Below are 17,222 nucleotides of genomic sequence, written 5' to 3' on the forward strand. Positions count from 1 at the left end.
AATAAAAATTTTAGATTTTGAGTTTCCTAGGAACATTAAAATGACTAAGAAATCTTGAAGTTTTTTTCCCCCAAGTTAAAGCAGAAAATCAATAACTAACAGAAAAACAGAAAAAAAAATGTGAAAAAAGTGAAGTGTTCCAGGGAAATATTGCAAAAAAAGGGGAAAGAGGCATGAGATTGTGAGGATGCTAAGAATAACAAATCAACTAATGAGTGAGGGTTAGAGCTTTAAGAGATTATGAGTCTGAGACTTTTCACCTTTTCCTTGAGTCTTCACACTCTCATACCATTGACTTGGTGTAAGTACAATAGATAAGAGTGCTAACTGGAGAGGACTGAATGATGTGTGTGTGTGTGTGTGTGTGTGTGTGTGTGTGTGTGTGTGTGTGTATGAAATGAGGAGAATCACAGGACCTCTATGATATTGGGTAAATAATCTGACTACTTTGGGCTTCAGTTTTCCTCATCTTTAAAACAGGAGAGTTGGACAAATGATAGCTCCCTGGAAAAGTCCTAGAGTTTCCAGTTCTAGATCTGTGGTCCTAATAAGTCTTTAGTGTAAAGGATTCCCTGTGAGGAGAATCTACTGATGTAGATTGGTAACTTCTCAGCAATTAAAATCTTAGACAATTGCCTTGGGACACAGAATCAGTGTCTCAGTCACACAGTTTCCATGTGTCAGAGATAGTATCTGAACCCAATATTCCTAATTTCAAGGTTAGACCTTTATCTAATACTACTGTGTATTGTCTGAACATAGATAGTAGTATTAACCTGATTCTGTATAGACACATTCTATATAACAGATATAACAAAAAATAGAGGTAATATGGTGAAGTGAAGAGTTAAATTCAGGAAGACCTGGGTCCAGATTGCATCTCTGACGCATAATGATTCTGTGGCCCTGAGTTAATCATTTAATCTCTTGGTTCTTTATAAATTGTAGAGAAAATACCAACTTATACTGGTAAAAGGAATCCTTGGAAGGTCTCTCTACTAATGAATTCACAGGACTAGTTTTTATTTCTTATTCTTATTTCTATTCCTATGTTAATCCCCATTATATATCTACTACCTTCTTCAGAGAAATATAGAGTAGGTATTCTTGGATATAAAGATGTGAGAATTGATTATCATTCAACCTGTTCTTCACTGCTGTATATATATTTTTCTGTCTGTCTCTGTTTGACTCTACTTAATTCTAACACAGATGAAAGAGTAAGCATAGAGACAGATGCTTTCTGGGACCCAGAATCAAAGACCTTTCAAAAAGAGCCTGTAATATACCAAGTGTTAGGCAGTATGCTGATGAAACCATGAGGATCCCTTTTAAGAGTAGAATTAGGAAAATGCTTTGATTGACAGACTAGATTTGTCTGAATTAAGACTCGTGCTAGGCGCACTCCCGCAATGACAATATAAATTGAGACCCTTCCCACCCCCTCATGGGGAGGTGTCTTTTACATAATGGAGCCTAAGGGATCTGAATGTTGGAATGTTCTGTTACTCCCAGGATAGAGAGAAATAGGAACAAGATAGAAATAGATTAACTAACTGGTGGTAACATTGCCTCCCACTTGGCAACTACATTAAGACCACAAGTACGCATAGAAAAGGTTTTTTAAAAAGTCACATATATTCACTTTGAAGAGAAAATCTATTTGGAAAGTATTGTGTGTGTGTGTGTGTGTGTGTGTGTGTGTGTGTGTGTGTGTGTGTGTGTGTGTGAGAGAGATAACTAATCTTGATATATTCAAAAGATAATTTCATTTACTTCTAAACTTCCTAAGGGAAGAATGGGCCAAAAAACTGGAGCTAGTTATATTTCCAAGTCTTCTCTGGGCAAAAATAGAGGATTAAAGGAAGCTTTTCTCACACAAGAGGCCATCTCTTCACTGGGCTTTCTCTCCTTCATCAATTTTTAAATAGATTTAGCAAAGGCTTGGCCGCTTTGATATGTGTTAGCTGCCTGGGGCGAGGCATATTAGCTCGAGCCCTAATGGGGTTTCTAATTTACAGTTTACGGTGTTGCTACAGACACATTATTTAGTTTGTTATAAATCAAAATAGGACAATGAGACCTCTCTTCCCCTTTCCTCTCAGGGTGTGGATGGGAGAGGTTATGTTTATATAAACACCTCAGATTTATAGATTCTCTTAATATTGTTCGGGTTATTTTTTTGAGGGGGGGCACATTTTGCAGAAAAACGAGTATCTTTGTATGTGGGTAAGATAGCTGTGGATGACCCTACATTAAAAGCCAACTATAATTCCAGAGCACCCAGGACCATATCAAAGATAAGTTGGGCCAAGATGATCTTTAAGGTTTCTTCCCAGCTCCCTTTCCCAAAATAATAATGGAGACTAGAAGAGTTGGTAGATAATAGATGTTTCTCAACCCAGATTTCTCCCAGGAAGCTTAAGTATTATTAAAGGGGAAACCTAGTTAAGCTTAGGATCAGTTACTCTGGTAGTTTCTGTTACTTAAATACTCTTCTGTCACCACTAGTCACATTAGAGGTGCTTAAGAACTGTGATAGAAATATATTCATCAGTATGCAAATTAATTTTTTTGTAATATAATTTCCCCAATTACCTGTAGAAAGAATTTTTAACATTTGATTTTTGGGTTGGTTTTTTTTCAGTTTGAGATTCTAAATTTTATTCCTCTCTTCTCCCACTCTGAGATGCTAAGCAATCTGATATAGATTATACATAAGTAATTATGCAAAACATTTCCATATTAATCATTTTAGCTATTTTATTTAAAATTTTATTTGTTAAATTCTCTATTTCATTGCTTGCCTTATTTTTCTTTTTAATATTAGAACAAATATCGGGAAGACTATGACAATAAAATTAGAGGCAAGTGGAGTGAGACTCCTTGCTTTGAAATTGCAAATGCAAGAATGAATGCTGAAAACATAAGTTCGGTAAGTAAGATAATGTCCACCCAAATGCCTTTGATTTGAAATTTCCTTTTTTCTGTCTTTATTAATCCTATATTGCAGGAGTTAAAAGTCTTTTAGACCAACTCCTTCCCCTCCTTCACTAACATGATTAAGTTAAAGATCTTTATGGAAAGAAATATCATAAATCTCGTTAGAAGCCATTATCAACATAAACCTTCTACCTCATTTACATTTTTTTCCATTTCCAGAAGAACTACTATAAACTTTAAATATGTGTTTCTTAGGGTTATAGGTCTTATTTTTTCCCCCCAGATGGATGGATAATCCTTCCCAAAATTCTTTGTTTTCATCATTGACAACAAGTTTATTTCAGAGGCATCATATTTCAGTAGCAATTTGACCAATATGAACTAAGGGGCAAGATGTTACCTTATGATGACTTGTGTGTTCCCTTGTATCATCACACTTGTCATTACACCTGACATCAGCAAGGCTTTCTCCCCACACCAGTCTAATAATATTATTTAATATCTTACAGAGAAAATATCAGGAAGACTTTGAGAACCTCAAAGACCAAATTTACTTTATGCAGACAGAAACTCCAGAATACAAAGTTAATAAACAAGCTGGAATTGCTGCTAGTAAGGTAAGTATCATTGGCACTCTATTTGTTACCTGACCTTTTTGGCTACATTTTTCTGCACTACTTCTGACCTAGAATGCAGGAAAGTATTAATTCCCGGAGGGTCAACTAGGGGATGCAGGGGATAGAATGCTAGGTCTGGAATCAGGGAGACCTGAGTTCAGATTTGATTTCACTTACTATCTATATGACCCTGAACAAGTAAGTCACTTAACTTTATTTACTTCAGTTTCCTCATTTGTAAAATGACTGGGGAAAAAATGGCAAACTACTACAATATCTTTGCCAACAACAATTAATTCCAGTGGATGAAGTTTCAGGAAGTACCACAGTTTTTGAGCATTCCTACTTTAGCTTTATAGGTATTATCTCTTAAAAGGCCTAAATGCTACTATGCAGTGAGATCAGGTCAATATAAAAAAAACTTATTTGAGGAATTTTAGGTCTCTGGGAATTCCAGGAACAGGTAATATTTTGATGCCAGATTTTAGGAAGTTAACTGGAGTCAACTCCTTCATCTCCTGAGAACTGATTGTTAAATTTTGGTTAATACCATAGATCATGGCTTGATTTATTGTTTTGATAATTGTGCAGACTTGTAGTGATGGGGAAAAAGTTAGTAATGAAGATTCTCCCATATCACTCCCAGCCAGTTGTTAAGTCTTTATCTACATATTCCTGCTAGATTGCCTTTCTGAAGATCAGATTTTTAAACTGTGATTCCCTGAAATGGTTTTGTAGGTAGCATGGAGAGTATATATAGGATAAAAGTCTAATTATGTCTTCAATAATGGAACAGTATTCTGTGATTTCTTAAGATCTCTGATGGATCTTTTTTTAGCTATTAATTCTCCATGGTACCAGAACTTTAGCATAATGATTAAATTAGCAGATTTCTCTTGCTTAATGAGATTAGTTACTTCCTGAGACCTTAGTAAATTGTTTTGTAGTGTCTAAACCTGCTACTATCTTAAGGATGAGTCTCTGGCCTGAATGATATTTGTTGAGAGTCATGTAAATGGAACTAGACTGTGAATCAAGGTCAGGATTGGTTATCCATTGTAAGCACAGTTCTAGAAATGGTCCTTTGCTCTCTCCATCAATATTCAATTGCAAAGAAGAGGCAAAAAAACCTGGAAAAAGGTATATTGTGGTTGTCAAGTCAATAGGCATTTATTATATACATACTATGTGTCAGATGCTGATCTAGGTGATAGAGATGCAAATACTAGCAAAAAGAAGAGCTTTCTTTTTAATGGGTGAAGACAAAAACAAAAAGCAACTGAAAAGTAGAGGGAAAGGAGGCATGGTGGCAAAGTTTAGAGGACCAGAAAAGAGCTGACAGAAAGAAACGATAATTGGTTTAGATCCTCCTCTTGATGAAGATTCTGGGGGGCATCATCAATGGCAGAAAGGCAGAATAGGAGAAGGTAGATATATCAGGGTGAGAAGATCATGGAATAAATAAGGGAATTTCCAGGGCGAGGGGGCAGTTGAGGCATCGTGTGTAAGGAGCACCTCAGGCTTTCTCATATACACTAAATTATCCACATAGACACTTGGATGGTCATTGTTGTCCTAACTTTACAAGTGCGAAGTGGAGTATGGGAAGCTATAAAGGTCCTTTCCATACCCTCTCAAAATATTTTGGTATTTTGGCAAATGGGTTTCAGTATCTGGATACAGGATCATAGTATCATAGACCTAAAGCTGGCCTTAGATCTTCAGAAGTAGCTGAGACCTAGAAAAGTTAAATCACATGAATATTAAGTCATGGAAGCAAGCCTTGAACCCAGGTCTTCTGATTCCAAAGAGAGTACTCTTGTTATTGTGAGAAGAAGTATGTGGGATGCAGTCTTTGTGCATGATTCTTAATATTTCATATTTATTGAATGCCAAGCACCCCTGTGTGTAGAGAGAGACTAATTCATGGAAGTATGTGCCAACAGAATAACAGAGATCTTGGAATGTAAAACTGACTAACACATTCTCATTTCCTTTCACTCCTACAGGTAAAATACAAAGAAGACTATGAAAAGAATAAAGCTGTGGCTGATTATAATGTGCTTCCTGCTACAGAGAATCCGCTGCTTAGGCAGCTGAAAACTGCAGGAAATGTCCTAAGTGATGTAAGTATAATTCATTCAAAAGTATTTTTAAACCTTTGATGTAAAATAATGATAACAACAACAACAACAACAACAATAATAGTGGCAAACAGGCATGTAGATCTTTAAGACTTGCAGAGGACTTGACATATATTATCTTATTTGAACTTCTCAACAGATCTGTAAATCAGGGATTACATCCCTATTTTAAAGATATGTTAACTGAGTTTCAGAGAAGTCAAATGGCAAGTGAGTATTAAAGGAAATATTTGAACCCTGGTATACAACAAAAATCTTTCATTTTTTCTAAAATAAAACTTTAAATTTATAGCAGTTCTTTCAAGTAATATGAATTTCTTAATATGTTTCTTGGTTTTTTAATATAAGCTAGTCAATTGAATGTAAGGGAAATTGGCTGCAGGCCTAGATGCAGGCAAGAAGCATTGGATCCATCTTTCTACTCTCTTCCTGGAAGAAGTAGAGTTATATTTGTAAATAACTGGAAGGGCAGAGGAAAGTGACTAAACCCTTCCAGATGCCCAATCTTTCTCTCCCCAAATCTACTACCCAAGAGATATAAAAGAAAAGAGCCTGGTTTAGGAATGAATGAAAAAATATTAAGCATTCACTATGTGCCAGTCATTACCTCTGGTTCTAACCAAGCAACAAACATTTTTAAAGTCCTTATTAGGTGCCAATCATTGAGCTAAGTGCTGAGGATACAAAGATAAAAATGAAGTACTTTGTGCCCTCAAAGAGTTTACATTCTCACAGCCAGGAAGAAAAAAATGCTAGCCTGCTTAATCCAAAATTTTAGAAAGAGTCTTCTAACCCTTTAACTACAAAATAAACACGTGCATATTTTAGTCAGATATCAAAAGAAACATGTTTAATCTAAAGTTGTCCCTTGGGAAAATGTCTTTATTGAGCAATGTTATATTTAGGACCAGTCTTGGGAGTTATTGTCCAGTAATGGAACACAAAAGAACATTGCCTGAGATTTCACAGAAATTTTCATTATTGTTATTATTATTTTAGAATTGTTACCAAGATTTATAAGCCACTAAAAATTTTAAGTGCTTGAGTTTAAAGAAGGAAAAGAGTACTATCATTAAAAACAGGTCTACACTAGAACAATTGGGATCATTGCTCTTTTGGGGGACATTCTAAATAGACATATTCCAACCTACTCCCCAATATGTAACAAGCTATTTTGAGAATTAGACCAGATAATCTCTAACATTACTTACAAATCTAAATCAATCAGATCACATGAACTTATTAAATATTTACTATGCAGTAGCCACTTTTAAGCTTTAGAGATACAAAGAAAGTTTCTGTCCTCAAAGACAGTTTACTTTGTATGGGGAGTGAGTAAATCACGTAAGTGGAGGAATCTAAAATATAAAAAGATTGGGAAGATAGAGAAAAGGATCAGATTTTGAAGAAATTCAAATCCCTAAAGAAGACTTTATATTTGATTATGGAAGTAATAGGGAATCATCAAAGTTTATTGAGTAAAGGAGTTTATATGATAGACCTATACTTTGGGAAAATCACATAAGCAGCTAAGTGGAGGATAGATTAGGTAGGAGGTAAGGAGACTGATTATAAGACTTTTATTGAGGCAGTTAGATGGTGCAATGGAGAGAATACTGGCCCTGAATTCAAATCCAGCCCTAGACATTTAACACCGAGAAGCTGTGTGACCCTGGGCAAGTCACTAAACCCCAATTGCCTCAAAATTGTTATTACTGGTCCTTTCTTCTTAAAGAGGACCATTGACATCAGCATCTCAATAGACAGTGAAAAGTGATGAAGATCTAGAGTAGTGGCTGTGTGAGTCAACACTAGGAGACATGTGAATGCTATAAAACTTATTTAATTTATTTAGCTTTAAATATAAGTATGTGTATATATGTGTATGTTGTATAAGTGCTACATGTATATGCATGTATGTGTATATGTATATATGCAAGCACTGTACAAATGTACATATACTTATATAGATATATACCTATATATACAAACATACATGTGTATATATGTGTGTATTTATATGTATGTGTGCATAGCTTTTGTCCACAATGAAAACTTTAAAAAAATATGAGTATAAGAAAAATTTATCTGATGTACTAACTGTTCACATTTAAAGTTAAATATGTCTAAAGATAATCCTCAGATTAATGTTTTAATAGAGAAGAATTATTAACAAATTCATAATATATTCCCCTTTAGACTACCTTAATTAGTTGTTAGTCAACATAGGAAAGTACCTTCTAAGCCTAGGTTATTGATATAGAAAGAAAAATTAGTGCAATTCCAACCCACCTTCATTTTAAGTAGTGAAGGCAGAAATTCTCATTTCAACAATTAGCCTTGAATATATGAATATAAATAAAAGTACAATTCCAGATATACTACTTGTATTCTCTGCTGGATTTTAGAATTTTATTAATAAAACTATCCTTTTAAATGTCCTCTAAGGTGTTTTTTCATGGGGAACAAAAAGAAGATAGAAGTAATGCTTTTTTCTGTTTAAATTGGTAACATTTGTAATTGCTTCTCTTATAAGTGACTGCTTTCTTATGAACATTTGTTTAGAATCACTGTAAATCATCACATTTCTGTTTGTTGTGCACTTGTAAGTATGGGAAGAACCTGAGTCATTGAAGGGAAAGTCAGCCTTGAAAATGGCTCATATACACCATAGCCTTTAACCATCTGTGAGTTTGATTGTAAGGTGGAAGTTGGGTTTTTTTTTTTTTTTTGAGATCTTTTTCTTTCCAAAGATTTTTTTAGGGAGTTAGAAACATAGATTTAATGTGCATTGCTAAAAGCACAAAAGCTTGTGATTCATAATACCCCAACTTTTGATTATAGGTTTTCAAGATAGTAGATGGAGATCTTTTTTTATTTTTTAAGTATTTGAAAAATGAGCTATTATAATCAATGTGTAGGAGTGACAGGAATCTATTTTATCTGTTTTTTTTTTCTTCTGACAGAAATTATACAAGGAAAACTATGAAAAGACAAAGGCAAAGAGCATGAATTATTGTGAGACTCCGAAATTTCAGCTTGATACAATTCTGCAAAACTTCAGTGACGTAAGCCCCATCAATGTCAGTCCTTCTTTGTGAACCCAGAGACTTTTTTCACATATATAAACAATTGAAATGTGTTTTGTCTTCTAGACTAAATATAAAGATTCATATGTGAAGAATATTTTGGGACATTATGTAGGCAGCTACGAGGACCCATACCATTCACACTGCATGAAAGTTGCAGCTCAAAACAGTGATGTAAGTTCATGTTTCCCAATAGTATGATTTTCAGAAGTTACCCCCAAACTTAGCCCTCATGTGTGCTTTCTTCTTGTAGAAAAATTACAAAGCTGAGTATGAAGAAGACAAAGGAAAATGCTACTTCCCTCAGACCATAACTCAAGAATATGAAGCAATCAAGAAACTAGACCAATGTAAAGATGTAAGTCTGCACCACAAACACTGAAAAATGTATTATGTCTGAGGATGGCGTCCAAAGAAAACCTATGATATTCCAGCATCTTCTTATGGCTTCTACTAGTCAGAATATAGTTGACTTGACAATATTATTGTTTCCCTTAAAGTATTATTAATAGGATGACACTACTTTTGGTACCACTTTTGAGATAACCATCATATTTCCTCTCAAACAGATCCATTGGAACTCACTCTTTCATAGTTTAAATCACCTGATAAATTTTTTTCTTCTTTTTGACCTTAGAAAGATAAAGATAATCCCAGGAGACATAGATAAGTTTTATAGATGTTTGAATGTCTCTAAAAAGCTGAATTGTAGTAAGCAAGCAAAATTTTGATTGACCAAAAATTGGGGGCTATTCTTTTTGCTTTTTATGTTTTCTGCAATGCATTGTAACTCTATGTCTTCTTTCAGCATACTTACAAAGTCCATCCTGATAAGACAAAATTCACTGCAGTTCCTGATTCTCCTGTCCAAGTACAAGCTCAGCTCAATACTAAGCAGTTGAGTGATGTAAGTATCTTAAAATGTTAGAAAAACCCATCCTCTAATGACCCATTATTTTCAGATAACATATAAAATCTAACAATTAAAATATTTAAAAAATATTCATATGAATGCTACTTATTTGTCTATATTTAAATATTCTATTATAAAAATTATCACTATATTCATTTTCCACATTCAAGCACAGATAAGGTAATAAGCTGAAAAGCTCAATTGGTCAATGAGGAGACACTGTGGTATGCTGTGCCAGCTCTAGTGTCAGAGAACCTTGGTTGTAATCCTAGCTCTGCTATTTACATGTTTAAATTTAGAGAAGTTATTTAAACTTCCTGAGCCTAGGTTTGGTAATCTGTAAAATGGAGGAATTAGATATGTAAGGAACCTTCCATCTTTAAATCATTAATCCTATGAAAGGAGGAAATGATGAAGCAAAAAAGTCAGGTAGTTAATCTGCCATTCTTTGACTAGATTAAAAATTGAAACACCAATTCACCGATTCTTTGCTTCTCTATTAAAAAGAAAATATGTGCCTACAAGGGTGACTTTATTATATGTACTTTTCATGAATATTAAAACTAATTCAGAATACAAAGAATTAGTTTCTATAAGAGGATTATCAAGTTTAAGTAAAACGACAAATTGTAAAGGATCAAAAAGAATTTAGGTTAAAATATGTTAGTGAGCTAAATCAAGATACTGATAAAGCAGAAAAATCTAATCAGACTTTTCCCATAAAACAGTGATAATAATAATAGTACCTCACATTACATTGCACTGTGTATCTTTCTAAATACTTTTACCTACATCTTCTCATTTGGTTATATACGTATGGACCCTATTATGCCTATTGGCCCCAGACTTACCTACAATATATAGGGTGTTCCCCAAAGTCTTTGTGCAGTTTTGAACTTTAATAGATTATATTTCTCTACAACTGTTAAAGTTTAAAATCACGTTAAGACTTTTGGAACACTCTCTGAAAAGTGGAAAAAAATTAAATGTCTTCTTGCTTTCTCTAATGCTTTACTGTGATTATGGCTATGCATTGGTCTGCCATATTGGTCGTACAGTGGTATTCTTACTCCAGGCTTCAGATCTTTCTTTTGATCTGATATTCACTGAATGACAGAAAACTTGTGATGTCCATCGGAATCTGTTAGTGTTACAGGATAGGCTTCCTCCTGTGTTAAGACAACATTCCTTTTGTTTTTCAGCTGAATTATAAAGCAAAACATGAAAGTGAGAAATTCAAGTGCAGCGTCCCACCAGATGCCCCAACCTTCATTCAGCATAAAGTCAATGCCTATAACCTCAGTGATGTAAGTTCTTCCCAAGAAATACCATGGGGAAAGGGGCAGAGAATCTGTGATTTGGGGATTTGTGTCACAATGCTGATGAAATTCTCTAACAATGTGAAAAATTGTAGGAGATAACACAATAATATTGCTCAGATTTGGTGCCAATGAACTGGAAGCTTTTTTTTCCTGTTTCTACTACTAAGCTCCATTACAAAGTTCCCAGTCTAATTATTTGAATTCCAATAATATGCATGTGAATTCCCCTAAGACAGAAGTTGGGTATCATTTGCAAAACTGCAAGCTGATTTCCCCTAAAACACAAATACATCTTTTAAAAGTAGCAATGTTCTGGTAAGAAGTAGCATGGCATGGGATTTAAAGGGCTAAGCTAGTCATAGAGCCATAAAATCATTCAAATCTTACTTCTGATACTGATTATATGATCCTGAGCTATTCACTTAATTCTATTTGCCTCAGTTTCCTTACCTGTGAAATAAGTTAAAGAAAGAAATGGCAAACCACTCCTATAAATTTGCCAAGAAAACCTCCAAAATGGGGTAACAAAGAGTCAGATACAAGTGAAAACAATGAAACTACAACAAAGACCCAACAAAAACCCACCACATGATTCCTGACTTTTTTCTTGCCACATTACTCTAAAAGTACCCCTTCTCTGTTTTGACAGAGAAATCAATACTGTCTATAGCTTTTATAATTCTTCCATGTATAATTTCTTTTCTAGAATGTTTACAAGCAGGACTGGGAGAAAAGCAAAGCCAAGAAATTTGAAATTAAGGTGGATGCTATTCCTCTCCTGGCAGCCAAGGCCAACAGCAGGAATGCCAGTGATGTAAGTATTACTTGGGAACCACAGGAGGGGACCTGGTTGGCTTGCATGTGCTGAATGAAATCTTCTCCCTCTCCTGTCTCTCTTGGTATAGGTGCTCTACAAAAAAGACTATGAAAAGAGTAGAGGAAAAATGATTGGAGCCTTAAGTGTTGAGGATGACCCTAAGATCCTGCACTCTTTGAAGGTGGCCAAAAACCAGAGTGACGTAAGTTGGTTTTGAAATCTCCTCTTTCCTGTTTTGCCCATCTTCTTTACTAACATGCTCAGAGTTTGATGGAGCATGTAATATCTCAGGGTCAAGATGTCATAGCTGGTATGAGGTAATTTATGGAACAGAAAAATCACATCGCAGATTTACTTATAGTATGATTCATGGGAAATGGTGGGATTTTCCTAAATATTATTAATATCCTCACAATGGGAACTGATTCTTGTAACGATATCAAAAGTTAATCTCCTTTGTGAACTCAATATAAGAAATTATGTTTAACCTCTCTCTTTCTCTGTCTCTGTTTCTCTTTCTTTCCCTTGCCCTCCCTCTTTCTTGTAAAATTTTCTAAATAATGTTCATACCCTTTTAAAGTACATTTCTAAGTTTTTACTTGAGTGAGTTCAAAAAGATGAAGAGAGAAGCAACTAAATTCAATCCATAATTGATTAGAGTTATGAATGAAAACCGAAAGCTACAGGATGGCACTTTTCCTTTCACTTTTACCCTGTTCCATTTCTGGCAATCCTTGTGGTATATTTCTAAGTATCTAGGTATCTATTTCCCAACAATGGGACTTTGTATTTTGAAGTCTGAAGTCTTCTCTCCCCCACAAAATTAATTTGTTTTAAAGAGTTGTTTGGAAGGTATCTTTTATGCAGTTCATGCTTGTCACCAAAATCCCACATGGTAAAACCTGAATAATTAAGTGACATCAATGAATATAAATCCATTTTAAGAGATGACAAACGACATTCCAATCCCAGAGTTTAATAGCATTTAATCGAATTCTAATTCTTTGCCCAGGTTTTCTGTTAGTGATAATAAATAGTGATTTTATTTTTCAAATTTGCAAACAGGAATGATACAAGCCAAATGTAGAGTAACTAGCAGCAGCTGTCTGCTTGAAATCACAAGAAATATCAGAAATGGTCATGTGACTTTTTTTGAAAGTAATCTCTACAATTTATCATTTATGTTAACTCCAGTATTTATTGTGGTTTTTTTTCTGCTTTATTCAACTAGAATGTTCAATCTAACATTCAAAAGAATGTCAGAAAGACAAAAAGACAAGATATATGTTAAATGCTCCCTTATGTATAGAACTGAAATGAATTTTTTTTTGCAATAACTCATATTTCCCCTCTTTTTTTTGAGCAGAGGTTATACAAAGAAAACTATGAAAAGACAAAGGCAAAGAGCATGAATTACTGTGAAACCCCCAAGTTTCAGCTTGATACACTTCTGAAGAATTTCAGTGAGGTTAGAGAACCTGAAATTATTCATTTGGTTTGATTTGCTACCCACTGTTTTGACAAATCAATGTGAATTTGAATTAAATATATTTTGCTTTCCAGGCTAAATATAAAGATTCCTATGTAAAGAATATTTTGGGGCATTACTTAGGCACTTTTGAGGACCCCTATCATTCCCACTGCATGAAAGTGGCTGCTCAAAACAGTGATGTAAGTTCAAGTATAATTATTCCGTTTCCACCATGGTGTTGTCTAAATGACAGTGCTAAGCTATTTGTGTGTTCTTTTTCCTCTTAGAAAAATTACAAAGCAGATTATGAAGAAGATAGAGGCAAATGCTATTTCCCTCAGACAATAACACAAGAATATGAAGCAATCAAGAAACTAGACCAGTGTAAAGATGTAAGTTGGCTGCTCTAAGAAACAAATTTGCTTGGTTGATAATGTTTGGGAGGTGACCGTGACATCTAGTGGTCAAAATGAGTTTAGCAATTGAATTTAAAAGGGGAAGAGGCAAGAAAAGGCAAGTTTTGAATATTCTAGTAATAGGGACTAAAAGCGTTATTGTCAAAAGCACTATTCATTATTTTTTAAAAAATTGATCCTTTAATGGCAAACCTATTGATTTCTATTGCTTATCATGTATGTGTCAATATATATATACATACATATATTTGTATATATGTATTATGTATGTGTGTCTATATATATGCATTTATGTATTATATGAAGACAGAGATAATAGATTTAGACCTGGCAAGGATCTTAGGGGCTATCTAATCCAAATCCCTCATTTTACAAATGAGGAAACTGGCCTAGAAAGGTTGTGACTTGCTCAAGATCACTTAGAACATATATATATTAAGATAGGATTGAACCTGTCTTTTTGTTCCAGATTTAGGTCTTTTTTTTTCCCTACTGCAGAGACAAATTTCTCTGTAAACTAGTGTAATGATAGCTAAATGGATTTTAGCTACAACTGATTTTTTTTCTACATGTTAGTGTGGGTATAAGTGATTTACTCTTATCACTAAATATTTTATTTTTTCCCACAGCATACTTACAAAGTCCATCCTGATAAAACAAAATTCACACCTGTCACTGACTCTCCTGTCCAGTTGCAAGCCCAAATTAATACCAAACAACTAAGTGATGTAAGTACTTTTGAATATCAGGGAAGGAGAGAATATAAAATAATTTTATGTATTTAAGTGATCAATAAATTTAAAAATTAAGTATACTCGTAGTCTAGCTACTACCTACAAAATATTGCTATTTTGATATCCAATATCTATACCTATAACTTGTTTGTTTTTCCTTTTTACTCTTATCAATATTAAATGTTAAAAGGATCCCATAGCTTATGGTTTTTGTTTTTTGTATGCTTTTAAGTTTGCCTGTCAATTTGGTCAGGCCCAGAGAGTTTTCTACAATTCTAAGATAATATAGGCTTTTAATTAATAACACATTATTCATTCTACAAATTATTTTTTCTTAATAAATTTTTACTGGTATATTGAGATTAATCAAGGAATATGAAATGTCCATATCTACAAAGTCAGTATGAATTTATATTCACAAATTCAGAGGTGGAAGAATTGGGGGATTTTGAAATTTTGCATGGAGGGAGAGTTTTGTTGCATTGGGAAAATTATTCAATTGCTGGTACATAACACAATAACAAGATTCAATATGCCTTTAAAAAGTCATGAATTTATGCTAAAACAGCTATATTGCTAATAATATCTAACATACTTCTTATTAAACATAATAATGAAAATTAGCTGCACCATATTAAACCAAGCAAAGGAGTCAAGCACTCAATTTAGGTAGCATATCAGGTAATCTCTTCTATTTCCCCTTCTCCAAAGCATCTCTATACTCTACTGCCACTACTACTTCCACTGTTACCCAAAGTTCTGAAAACCCAGAACAAAGGGGGAAAACCACTGAAATTTTGTTTAGGCTTTGAATGCAAAAAGATTAAATATTTAAACAGAATTGGATTTGGTCTACACCAAAGACATATGTTTGACATTTTGTTCTTGCTCTAACCCTTCATCATTTTTATGCATGTACAGATGCTTCAAAATGAAACTAAATATTCCACGTGTTTAAACATTCATTTGCTAAGCATTTGTTAAACCCTTTGCCAGGCTCTATTTAGGTAGATTAGTAAAGGGATTACAAAAGCGATAATCCACTTTTCTTTCTCATTAAGATTAGAAGTAATCCCAGTTCATGGATCAGGGAAACACCAACTTTAAGGCATTTCTAATGTATTAAATATGTACAGCTGGTTAAGCTTTCCCTTTGTTTTATCTTTAAATAATTTAAAAAATGTTTTCTTGATATCCTATTACTTTCTGGTGTCTTATGTTCATACTCTCAAAATAAGTAGGGCAAAGTAGAATAATCAGCATATTGACTATATCTGGAAATATGGATCTTATCTCCTTTCTACTGAAAGGCATAGTTGATTCTTAATTCTGTAACACGAGTGTACACAGTCATAGTTCTGAATTACTTTTTCTTTACATTATTTGTCATTATGTAAGTTGTCCTTCTGATTCTAGTACTTTGTATCAAATCATGCAACTCTACCCTCATTTCTCTGAATTCTTTATATTTACCATTTTTAAGGTACAATGATATTCCATTCCATTTATAAAGCATAATTCATTCAACCATTTCCCAATTGATTCTTGCCTCCAACTGCTAGTCCCTTTTCCTCCAAGATTACCTTGGATCTGCTTTGATTGTGATCCCTATGTGCTTTTTAATGTGTATAATTTCTCACCCCTTTCAGAAAATATATTCTTTTTATCTAAAACAATGGTGGACTCCCAATAGTTATTTAATATATATGTTCATTAGCTGAAATTTTCCTCTTGCAATCCTTCAGGAATAATTATATTTGAATGATGTTAGTTCATGTTTAGATATACCATTCTTCTATGAAAAGAAGAGAGAAATTTTGAGAACGTGGGGTTATATTTATTTATTTAGATAGCCAAAAAAAAAAAAAAAAAAAGGCCTAACACTATTTCAGTAATCATTTATGATATTTGAATAAAAGTCGCCTTGCCTGGAGTTCTCACCTATACTAACTATTTGCCTTTTGTTTTTCAGCTGAATTACAAAGCAAAACATGAAAGTGAGAAGTTTAAATGCAATGTACCAGCAGATGCTCCAGCCTTTATTCAGCACAAAGTCAATGCCTACAACTTGAGTGATGTAAGTATAAAAAACCTGCTCTTTACATTCATGCTATGTTTATACAAGAGCAATTATTTTATATTTTAGCTAATACAAAGGTTAAAAAGAATAACACAAAAATAATTATACTGAAGACACAGCATCAAAATTATAATCAGAGAAATTAGATCCAGAAAATGAGATGGATCAGCCATATAACAAACCTAACATATAACCAATCTTGCAGGAATCCTCAAACTTTTAAAATAGGGAGCCAGTTCACTGTCCCTCAGACTGTTGGAGGGCTGGACTATAGTAAAAACAAAAACTTTGTTTTGTGGGCCTTTAAATGAAGAAACTTCATAGCCCTGGGTGAAGGGGATAAACGTCCTCAGCTACTGCATCTGGCCCACGGGCCGTAGTTTGAGGAACCCTGCTACTGTTTACATATTCCATTGGTATCAATGTAATATTAAGAGAGTTAGAGGAAGGCTCTCAGTACTTTGAGTTGATCTCATCTACTGTGGAGGTTTATGGTTAAGACCTAGAATTGATGAGATCTGAATGTGTTTCAGTTGAAGAAAGTATCAGCACTGAAATATGGGAGTCATACTCTCCAGCTAGATTCTCTTGTAAAAGAATTGTGATTTTAAAGCAAGTGACTGGTCCTGTGGAGTTAAAAACCCAGTGCGTATGAGTTTTTTGAAATTTTGTGAGA

General features: G+C 33.9%; 1 protein-coding gene across 31 annotated transcripts in view; it reads left to right on the forward strand.

Moving 5' to 3' along the window:
* NEB (nebulin) overlaps window positions 1-17,222 on the forward strand; it is a 207,472-nt gene that overhangs the window by 26,520 nt on the left and 163,730 nt on the right. For all 31 annotated transcript variants that reach the window (XM_051986439.1, XM_051986409.1, XM_051986440.1 and 28 more), the window contains exons 11-25: window positions 2,831-2,935; window positions 3,453-3,560; window positions 5,570-5,686; window positions 8,671-8,772; window positions 8,860-8,967; window positions 9,047-9,151; window positions 9,602-9,700; window positions 10,909-11,013; window positions 11,735-11,842; window positions 11,934-12,047; window positions 13,212-13,313; window positions 13,409-13,516; window positions 13,604-13,708; window positions 14,362-14,460; window positions 16,439-16,543. In XM_051986439.1, the coding sequence (XP_051842399.1) occupies window positions 2,831-2,935; window positions 3,453-3,560; window positions 5,570-5,686; window positions 8,671-8,772; window positions 8,860-8,967; window positions 9,047-9,151; window positions 9,602-9,700; window positions 10,909-11,013; window positions 11,735-11,842; window positions 11,934-12,047; window positions 13,212-13,313; window positions 13,409-13,516; window positions 13,604-13,708; window positions 14,362-14,460; window positions 16,439-16,543 (1,590 nt within the window). The remainder of the gene's footprint in view (window positions 1-2,830; window positions 2,936-3,452; window positions 3,561-5,569; window positions 5,687-8,670; window positions 8,773-8,859; window positions 8,968-9,046; window positions 9,152-9,601; window positions 9,701-10,908; window positions 11,014-11,734; window positions 11,843-11,933; window positions 12,048-13,211; window positions 13,314-13,408; window positions 13,517-13,603; window positions 13,709-14,361; window positions 14,461-16,438; window positions 16,544-17,222) is intronic.

Source organism: Antechinus flavipes, chromosome 3 (genome assembly GCF_016432865.1).
Source record: "Antechinus flavipes isolate AdamAnt ecotype Samford, QLD, Australia chromosome 3, AdamAnt_v2, whole genome shotgun sequence".
In the NCBI taxonomy this organism is placed as follows: domain Eukaryota; kingdom Metazoa; phylum Chordata; class Mammalia; order Dasyuromorphia; family Dasyuridae; genus Antechinus; species Antechinus flavipes.